Source organism: Gossypium arboreum, chromosome 5 (assembly GCF_025698485.1).
Source record: "Gossypium arboreum isolate Shixiya-1 chromosome 5, ASM2569848v2, whole genome shotgun sequence".
NCBI lineage: Eukaryota > Viridiplantae > Streptophyta > Magnoliopsida > Malvales > Malvaceae > Gossypium > Gossypium arboreum.
The window spans coordinates 82,779,578-82,790,395 of NC_069074.1; the positions used below are offsets into that span (position 1 = coordinate 82,779,578).

Genomic DNA, 10,818 nt, shown 5'->3' on the forward strand with positions numbered 1-10,818 from the left:
ACTAAAAATGACCAAATAAAAATATAGGTATTAAATCCACAACTGTTACAAAGTACAAGGACTAGTAATAGAATTTAACATAATGAAATTCACAACAGTTGTGGATTTATTGAAATTAGAGGCTTAGAAAGTAAATTTGCCCATACCTAAATGAGTTCCCTAATGCACAAACTCTTAGAGATATTACATAAATGAGTGAATGGTTTCCACTTCTTTCAAAGTTCAACTATCCAACTTTTTTTTTTTTAACTTTTGAATTTAGTTTAAGATAAAATTACCTTTTTCTTACCGGTACGATATATAAATTAATTATATTTATTAATTAAAATATATTATAAATTTTATTAATAATATGATAAATAAATGTATACATAATTTTTCTATAAAAAATTAAAATTAATAAATGATAGTCTTAGGCTAAATGTAAATTAGATATTAAATGTGATATATTAAATTATATTATAGCTAGCCAACGGGTGGGCTTGGGCGGTTTAGATCTAACTTACTTCAAGCTCGGATTTTTTCAAGCTCAAACTTCAAACCTAACAAAGTGCTCCTAAACTGGAGACATCAACCCTCTCTGATTAAATATAATGTTTATAAAATATTAATAATTTCAATTCAAAATACCAATAGTTTTTTTGGCAAAATAAAGTTTCTTACTACTATTTCAGAGTCAAATGAACAGTGATCAATGTATGTATTTAGAAATTTATCAGATCTCAGTACCTTAAGCAATTTGACAAAAAGCATCAGTGGCCTACATCATAACATGAACAATAACATTATTGATTTAGCTCCAATCAAATTTATACTAAATTGTAGACTTGATAATAATGAATACTACAAGAGAAAAGTACATAATTAATACATGACACAAATGAAAGTGATACAAATACATAATTACCGTATTAATTTATGTATTTGTCTCTTTTAGCCCTTAAACTTACATTTTTTTGTCAAATCAATCCAAAATAGATGAAAAAGTTAACATTCTTTAACTTTGTTGACGTGATATACATATAGATTACCACATGCGTGATTTGATAAAAACACACAAGTTTAAGGACTAAAAAATGTGAACAATTAAATGGAGGGCTAAAATAAATTTTTTATAAAATTGGAGGACCAAATAAGTTATTATGCTTAATTTTAGTTATTTTTAATACATACTTATAGTTTAATTTGCACTTTCTTAATAAAAATATTAATATATAAATAATTTTTTCATATATAAATTTTAAAAAATTAAGGTAGATATCTTAATTTAATGGTATTGGTTTGGTACTGAAGTAACTGAACACCATGCTCCGGAATTCGTAAATGCTTCTATATTTTCTTACTTTTAGCCGATATGACAATCTTCATCAACTTACAACATGCAATAGCCTAATTTTGGCCTGGGCCGAAAAAAATAAAGCCAAATAAAATGTCCAAGTCCTGTCCATTACAAAACCCTCAACCTAGCTACAAATAGCCCAAATTATATCTAACCCATTTTACAATCCAAAACCCAAGCCCAAATTAACCAAACTCTAACAGCCTAAGCCCAAAACAGAAAATAAACCCTATCTTCAACAAAAAGAACAAAGAAACCCTAGGACCAGCCGCCACCGCTCCTCCACATCAGCACCTCCGTACACAGCTGGCCTTCGTACCTGCAAACCAAACAAAAGAGGACAGACAGAGAAAAAGAAATAACAAAGGAAAAATATTGTATTTTTCTTTTTCTTTTTCTGCTATAAAGGCATGAACAACTACGACGTAAGCTCCCTTCTTTACGGAGACACACGATAACAATAAAAAAAATGAAAAACGAATTCAAAGTATTTAAAGGTAGTCATTTGATTTGCTTTCTCTTTTCTTTTTATCTTGATTATTTTGTAACACCCCCTTACCCGAGACTGTTGCCGGAGTCTAGCACGAAGCGTTAACAGACTTAAATTATCACTTAAACAATTTTAAATAATTTATTTTACCTTTCGTAATAAATTGCCCATCTGCATCACAGTCGCTAAAAAAATCATATATCGAGTTAAGAAACTCGAAATTAAAATCCGTAATTTTTTTCTGAAACTAGACTCATATATCTATTTAATAATTTTTTTCCAGAATTTTTGGTCAGGCCAATTAGTATAATTTATTAGTTAAAGTTTCCCCTATTTTAGTGTTCAACTGCTGTGACCTCTGTTTACTATGAATCATTTTTCTCTCTGTACAGAATTCAGATGAGTATTCTGTTTGTTTCTCTTAAAATTAGAATCAATAAGAAATCTATAAATATAAATTATGACTCCTAATTAAGTTTTTCCAATGTTTAGTGAATTTCTAAAGTCAAAATAGGGGATTCAAAAATTGCTCTGACCCTGTTCCACCAAAACTCAAATTTCTCATAAAATACAATTCATTTACTTGTTTTGTTTCTTCCATATGAAAATAGACTCAATAAGCTTCATTTTCATATTTTATTCATCATCTAATCCTGTCTCTACTATTTTTAGTGATTTTTCAAACTCACATCATTGTTGTTGTATGATACTGTTTTATAGCAAATTTCACCTTTTTATGAATTTCCATGGATTAGATAGCACATTAAGTATCAATAACACCAAATATGATCTTGATTAGCCATTCCAATGGCTAATCATTACCAAACATTTCCTTACCACCCAATAGCCATATTATAAGATCATATACACAAAATGATTATAATGCTATACATGCCATACTCAAAATATACAAGCCACTATACCAAAATGGTCCACTGATAGTGTGAGCGAGCCTCCAACCGTTCCCAATTTCTGAGCTGGCTTGTCAAAACTACAAAGAATGGAAAGGAGGGAGTAAGCATAAATTCATAGTAAGTTCACATGTAAATAGTAAATAACATAATCATGCAATCCAACATAAAACATCATTTGTATAAATATCACCAAGACATTCATGTTACATTTGCATTTACTATCATACCACGATTTCATCATACCAAGTTCTCAACCCGAGGGTTTAAGCGCATACCTGTCCAAATTTTCTCATTCACCACACTTACCAACATGTCACCTTCCTCTTAAGTATTCTCCTTATTCACTTAAGATTCACCCGTTGAACACATCTGAATATAATTTGGATACACGGATTGCATGCACATAAGTGCCATACCCGCAGCTAGACAAACTCAATAGCCTGCGAAAATTATGTAGCCAAGCTACCATGTAACCCGCCCATAAGCAAACTCGGACTCAACTCAACGAGCTCGGGCGTTCGCATCCATAAGTGAACTCGGACTCAACTCAACGAGTTCGGATGCTTAGTTACATCTCACGAACTCGAACTCAACTCAACGAGCTCAGAACTCAATTATCCTAGTGACATGTCACTTGTATCCTAATCTATTCCCAAGGTTCAAACGGGATTTTCCTCAATCACACATCTTTGCTATCATCCACGGAATGTCGAAACCAATACTTGATAGCATTTCATATTTATCAAGTAGCTTACATAATTTGCATATTACTAAATAATAATCCACAAAGCATAATATTTCATGATAATAATCATCATATCATATAAATAATATTAAATTACTTAAAATGAAAATTATGTTACTACAGTTACACCTGAACTTACCTCAGTACAAAATGTTAGAAATCGAGCCTATTCCTCGTAAACTTTATTTTTCCCTCGATCACGACTCGAATCTTGTTTCTCTTGATCTAAAATAAAAATTTTAGCTTATTTAATACTTACATTTATTAAAACAGTCCTTGACTCAAACTTTGGCAAAATTACATTTTTGCCCCTAAACTTTTACAACTTTTTCCCCAAGGCTCGGAAATTAAATTTCATCCTATTTTCTTATGTTTTATGACATTCTGATCATTTTTCCCTTCTATGGAAACATCAAATTCTCACTTTAACATGTACTTATGAATATTTGGTATTTTTACCGATTATGTTATTTTACTCCTTTTCACGTAAAATTGCTTAGCAAAAGTTATTTAACACAATTTCAAGCTTCATATTCTATCATAAAACATCAAAATAAACACATTTCACCTATAGGTATTTATCCAAATATAAACCCTAGGTTAAATTATTGCTAAAATAAGCTTAATCAAGTTACCGGGACTCTAAAAACGTAAAGAACATTAAAAACGGGGCTAAAATGGACTTACAATCGAGCTTGGAAGCTTGAAAAACCCTAGCTATGTCTCCTCATGTGAAATTTGGCCAAGGGGTTGAAGATGGACAAAAATTGGCTTTTAATTTTGTTTTTAATTCATTTTAATAACTAAATGACCAAAATGTCCTTAATTAAAAACTATGGTGTTTTATCTTCCTTTAGGTATTTTTGTCCAAACAAGTATAATGGTCTAATTACTATCCAAGGACCTCCACTTTAAAAACCCATTACTCACAAGTACTTAGTATGTTTCTGAACTAGAACACACATTTTACAATTTTTTGCAATTTAGTCCTAAATATCAAATTGGACCCTCTATCGATAAAATTTCTAAACGAAATTTTCAAACAATCAGGAAATCATGCCATAGACCTTAAAATTATAATAAAATAATTATTTCTATCTCAGATTTGTGGTCCCGAAACCACTATTCCTATTAGGCCCTAATTCGGGATATTACATATTCTATCTTTTTTCTTTTTAAAAATAAACACAAAAAAAAATAAAAAGGAGGGGGTTGAATATTACCTTTTACATTTACACCGTCGTGGGGGGGAATGAGGCCTCTATTTTCGATGAAAAATAGTATTTTGGGGGTTAGGGATTAAAAAGAAAAAAATATTTTTTTCTCTCCGGCCATCGTGGACTGTGGCGCCATCGCCGGTGACTGGTGGCCGCCACGGTGGCCAATGGCTGGACCTTTGACCGAATTCTGGGCTATGCCCAGAGAGAAAAGAGAGGATTTCTTGGTTTTTTTTCTGAAGCTGGGAAGAATGAATTTTTTTCAAATCTTTTTGACTTATATAGGCCCCAAAACGACGTCATTTTGGGACTGGCCTCAAACACCCAAAACGGTGTCATTTTGGCATACCCGGTCCGACCGACCAGACCCAAAGCTAGGATCCGTGTGTTTTTAAACGGAAGGGCTAATTGCGCGATTGGCCCTTCCGCTTTTTTGCCTTGTTTCAATTAAATCCCATCCTTTCTTTTTTACTTTTTAATTTTGCGCCGTAACTTTTGCATCTGTTTCATTTTGATTCACCTTGAAGCTGTGCATTAGGGAAGGGATTATTTCTCATTTTGGTCCCTCCTTGTTATTCACGCATTCAATTTGGTCCTTTTTCTTTTTATTTATTTTTTATTTGCCCCAAATTTTTGTTTTAAAGTTCAATTTAGTCCCTTCTTGTTATTTTTGCTATTAATTCATTTAGTGTTATTATTACTATTATTATTATAGTTCTTTCTTGTATTTATTTAATTGTTATTTTTAAATACACTGATTTTATTTTGTCATTTTATTATTTATTTATTTATACCTTTATATATTTCCAATCTTTGAGTTCTTTATTATTTTGTATTATTATTTCGTTTTACACAATATTTACTTGTATTATTATTATTATTATTATTATTATTATTATTGAAACATTTTATTTAAAATTTCTTTATTTCTTTGTTTATTAGCTTATTTTCAATTTTTAATTAAACTATTACTATTATTATTTTGTTATTTCATTTATTATTCCTTTTATTATTATTATTATTTTCATTTCATTTTCATTCTATGTTTGTCCTCATTGTTACTTCATTATATGTTTAGTATTTATTATCTATTTATAATTTTAATATACTTTCAAGACTCCGGAATCGTTTATTATTCGTACGATTATTAAAATTATTATCATTATCATTAATATTATTATTTTTAAGCTGTTTTATGTAATAGTTATTTTTTATTTGTTTATTATTAGTTTTTTTAATTTTAAATTCCTTAACTTATTATTTTCTTTTTATTTATGATTGGTTTGTTTGTTTATTTTCGTCCTTCGTATCGTCATTTATATTAATGCATTCATTATTAGTCTGTTATGCATCTTAGCACCGTAATTCATTTTTTACATTTTACTACAAAATCATGTTATATTAATACTTACTCGATGCATAAAATTTTGTTTTTTAGAATAAGCAATTGTTCGTATTTTAGAATTTGAAAAGTTGTTCTCTAACTTACGGGTTTCGATTTTCTCGATGAATCCGAATAAATGAGCATTTTTAAAGCATGAATTTTAAATATTCTCAGGAATTAAGAAAAGATCGTGTTCTAACTTAAGGAGTATGATTTCTTTATAAAACCGAGATAATTGAATATCTTTTAAAATAAATAAAATTTTCGAGGTTTAATCTCGTATCGAGAATTTAAGAAATTGTGTCCAAACCTACGGGACGTGATTCTCTCTCTCGACTAACGTATAATATGCCCCTTTCTCGAAATTTTCAATTAAATAATATTTTAACAAAGGACCGTATTTTTAAAATCTTTTCAAATTCTCAATTCTTGACACTAAGATATTAATTAATCAATTAGGTACCAATTTTGGGGGTTACGAGGGTGCTAATCCTTCCTCGTACGTAACCGACTCCCGAACTTGTTTTCTCGAATTTCGTAGACCAAAATTGTTGTTTTAGTAAATCAAAACGTTTTATTAAAATGACCAAATTACGAGGTGATCCGATCACACCTCATTAAAAAAAAGATTGGTGCTGACTCCCATTGTTCGTTTTCATTTTCAAACACCAAGTCGACCCCTTTTCAAAAATTTAAAAATAGTTTCGACAGTACATATTGGTGTGTCTTCAATGACATATCTCTAGAATCCTTATAATAAACTCCGATACCTAATATTACAATACATTGCAACTTACAGGGCGAAAGTCAAAAAAAAAAATTTAAGTAGGCTAAAATGAAATTTTAATTTTTAATAGTCTATATTTTTATAATTTTTAAAAATTAAATTAAATTTTTATAATTTTAAAAAAAAACCAAAATACAATTTTACTTTTACTACTTTAAAATTTTAAAATTTTTAAAAAAACCAAAACAACAAATTTTTATTTTAGGTGATGGACACCTGCTAGGCCCCGGATTCGCCTATGCCAACTTACAAGATAGTATTCGCATTAGCCTATTATTAAATCTCACAGTGATGTACACAAAAAATACAAGTTCATATACAGAACCCATTATCATTAAAACAACACTATTATTCAATTAAAGTGTCAATAGATGAACAAACCATTAACATGCACATTGACTATTTCTACCATTAACGTAATTTATTATTGACCTGCCTTTTTCAATAAAATATTTGTCTATTTGGAATATCTAATATATATATATATATATATATATAAATTTGTGGGAATAATTTACATTAGAATGATCCTATAAATTAATGTATTGGGGAATTAATAAAATTTTGCCACATTATCAAATTTTAAAGATATAAAATTTTATTATACAATCATTTACAAAGAAATTATTTTATGGACCTTTCTCACCACATTATTCATGGTCCTTTTCAAATCATTTAATAACATTTGAACAATTTTTTTTCATGTGATTAATACATAATTTTGGTAATTTATTTACATTAAACCAGAAACTCAACCTTGAACTCTTGAACCATAAATCAAAACCCTACACCCTAAACTTATAACACATAACCCCAAACCCTTGAATATTAAACTTGAACCTTAGATCCTGAACCTTGAATCCCAAACCCCAAACCCTTGAACCCTACACCTAAACATTGAACCCTAAATTCGAACCTCGAACCTTGAACACTGAACTTGAACATTGAACCCCAAACCCAAAATCAAAACCCGAACCTTGAACTTTAAATCCCGAATTCAAACCTTGAACCGCAAGGTTCGAGGTTTAAGGTTTAAGTTTTAGGGTTCGAGTTCAAGGTTTGGGATTTTAGGTTCAAGATTCATAATAAAATAATTATCAAAATTATGTGTCAATGACATGGAAAAATTACACAAAAATTACTATTTTTTTAAAAATTTGGTTGCACAAAAATAAAAAAATTAATTTATGAAAAACAAAATGATTAAAATTTATGAAAGAAGAAAAGATGTTTGTTTATAATTTAAAAATTAATTATTTTAAGTAATTTAATTAAAATTAAATTAAGTTGAAGAAGATATTAGATATAGATGAAAGTAAAATAATACTTTGTTATCTTTAAAATTTAATGATGTGGCACTATTTTTTGGTCTCTAAAATCTATACTTTTTAATATGATACTAATATGATTTATTCTCTTATTTTAATTTCAATTGTATGTTTTATTTAGTTTATTGGATCACACTATTTTTATTCTAATTTATATCTTGAATAATTTTTACTGATTATATTTATAATTAATAAATTATTTTTTTTATGTTATAAATTTTCAACCATCCACTTATCAATCATGCTTAAATTTTACCCTCCATTTTTTAAAGCATTGCCAATTTTTTTCTTCCACTTTTATCAATCTTAGACGATTTCTTAAATGCAAACACTTTTATAAATCTTAGAGTATTAATGGTTGAAAACATTTTAATATCATTTGGATCTCGTTTTTAATTGAGGGTTCATATTTAATTAATCAATATTTATTCTTTGATTAGAAAATAAAATAGATCAAATTACGAAAGTAACTCATATGCATAAAAAATGAAAAAAAACAATGATTTCTATCAAATTTCAAAAAGTTGGAATAACCATCCTTTCACCTTCGAGTTACTAAGAAATGCATTAATCTTTTTTTTTTATTTTTCCTATGCAATCTTCCACAGTATATATCAAGAAAGATAAATTGTCGGAAATGAATAATATTTTTTTGTTTGAAAGGAAAGTAATCACAATGTATAAAATAACCATTGTACTCCTCACAAACAACCTAAAATCAACCAAACTTTATATTATAGTACAACAGAAAAAGTATAAGATAATAAGTAAATAAAGGTAGCTAGAAAGCCTGTATCATTATAATTAAATATTGATAATAAAAAACCTTCTAAACCACCGTAATACATTTGCAAGTTTTTCGAAGGTCCAAAATGTTTTTCAAGAAGATGGACTCAAAATAATACTTCATTTTTAAACTGAGCTTTTAGAAAAAGTTGAAGTGAAAATACATATTATAGTTTTGATGAAAGGGTAAAGTCTTCAGCTTCTTGATTAAGCTCATAATAGCCCATCTCTTGAAGAATTCGAGTGCACTGAGGAAGAGTTACATCCTTCTTAAACCCAAGATTGTTGGCAAACCGGAGTTTACCGCTGAGACCATCGAGTGTGGTTAGAACCACCCTGGATTTTCTCCACGCTTCGGTGGGATCACTGCAATCAACCCTTGGACTCCTCACCAAAGCAACATCGCAGTCTGATTCCTCATAATCGCCTTCCACTATAATGTGGTAGTCTCCGTGACTGTTAGCCACTATTTCTGGGCTCTAGAATGTAATCGCTTCGTTCATACGGTTCCTACATTCCAATTTCACTATTGCTCCTGCAATACCAAACATATATCAACACAACTTTTACACAACTTATTTTTTATTCTTTTTCATATATTTGAAATTAAAAAAAAAGAAAAAAAAGAAGAAGAAGCAAGAATTTGATTATATACCACCAAGGGGTTCGCTGAGTTTGGTCTCGAATTCAACACGGCAAGTGTCACAATAAACATGACCTACAACCATATACTGCATATTTTCTTCAGCAGCCCCATAGGCGTAGTTAAGTGAGGAGGAAACACAAATAGTGAAGCAGAGAAGGGCGATTATGGAAATATTTGCCATATCTTTGGTTGTCACTTTAATGTTTATTGCTCTTCCCTGGGTATGAAAGCTTGCGAAAATGGTAGATTTATAGGGAGGGGTTGAGTTATTTTAGGATGCGGTTGCTATTTCTGAGGGTTTGATTTGTTGAGGGAGTGGAAGACTCGGCTCATCGTTCTCCCTTTTTTATTGTTTCAACAATATCAAGTAATAATAAAACAAAACTAATTGTAATGGGCCAAATCTGCCCGGGCCCGTGTAAACACAAAACAAAAAAATACAAAAAAATATATAAAGCCCAATACATGACCAAAAAAACCAAACTTAATATCCTAGCCCAATAAGCCCAATCTCGAATAGTCCAAAAAGCCCAAAAACTTCAACACTTTCGGGAACCCTAGGTCACCCTTTCCTTGCGCCGCAGCAACCTCTGGCCTCCGTACCCTCGTGCACAGCCCCGTACACCTCGCGCCAAAGCCCAACGCATGCCAGTGGACACCATACCTGCGAAAGGAAACAAAAACAGCAGCGAATAGAAACAAAGAACGTTTGTATATTTTTGATTTATTTTTCTTTCTTTTCGGCTATAAAAAGCCAAGCTTTTGATCCTTGTAAAAAAAAAGAAAGAGGACGAATGCCTACGCATTTTTAGGCAAGATATACCAGCAATACAAAAAGCAAACAATATCAGAAGGTGATTTTCCGATCTAAATCTCTGAGCCTTCTTTCTTTGCGATTATTCTCTTTTTTTTATTTTACTTTGAAAGCAAATAAAGTAAAGAGGAAAGGATCTACCTGCGCATATGAGCCATTGGAGACCATCTCTTCTTCGTTGAGATCGAAGCTTGAGAGAGGTTTTCGGGCTAAAAATCTTACCTTTCGAGGTGAGGCTTAGAATAGGAGAATGAAACGACTCCATAGGGAGCCACCGTCCATCAATTTCAATGGTGGAATGGGGCAGTCGAATGGTCAAATGGGGGGATGGGAAAACCCTAAAATTTGTTGTGTTGAAACCCTAAGAA

General features: G+C 30.3%; 1 protein-coding gene across 1 annotated transcript; it reads right to left on the reverse strand.

Annotated features, from left to right (window-relative positions):
* Positions 1-9,157: 9,157 nt before the first annotated feature.
* Positions 9,158-10,608, reverse strand: LOC108452311 (pollen allergen Sal k 5.0101-like). Its single transcript, XM_053027609.1, has 3 exons — positions 10,592-10,608; positions 10,225-10,300; positions 9,158-9,469 (listed from the first exon to the last, which is right to left on the reverse strand). The coding sequence occupies exons 1-3, from the start codon at positions 10,606-10,608 to the stop codon at positions 9,158-9,160; spliced, it is 405 nt and encodes a 134-aa protein (XP_052883569.1).
* Between the last annotated feature and the right edge of the window lie 210 nt (positions 10,609-10,818).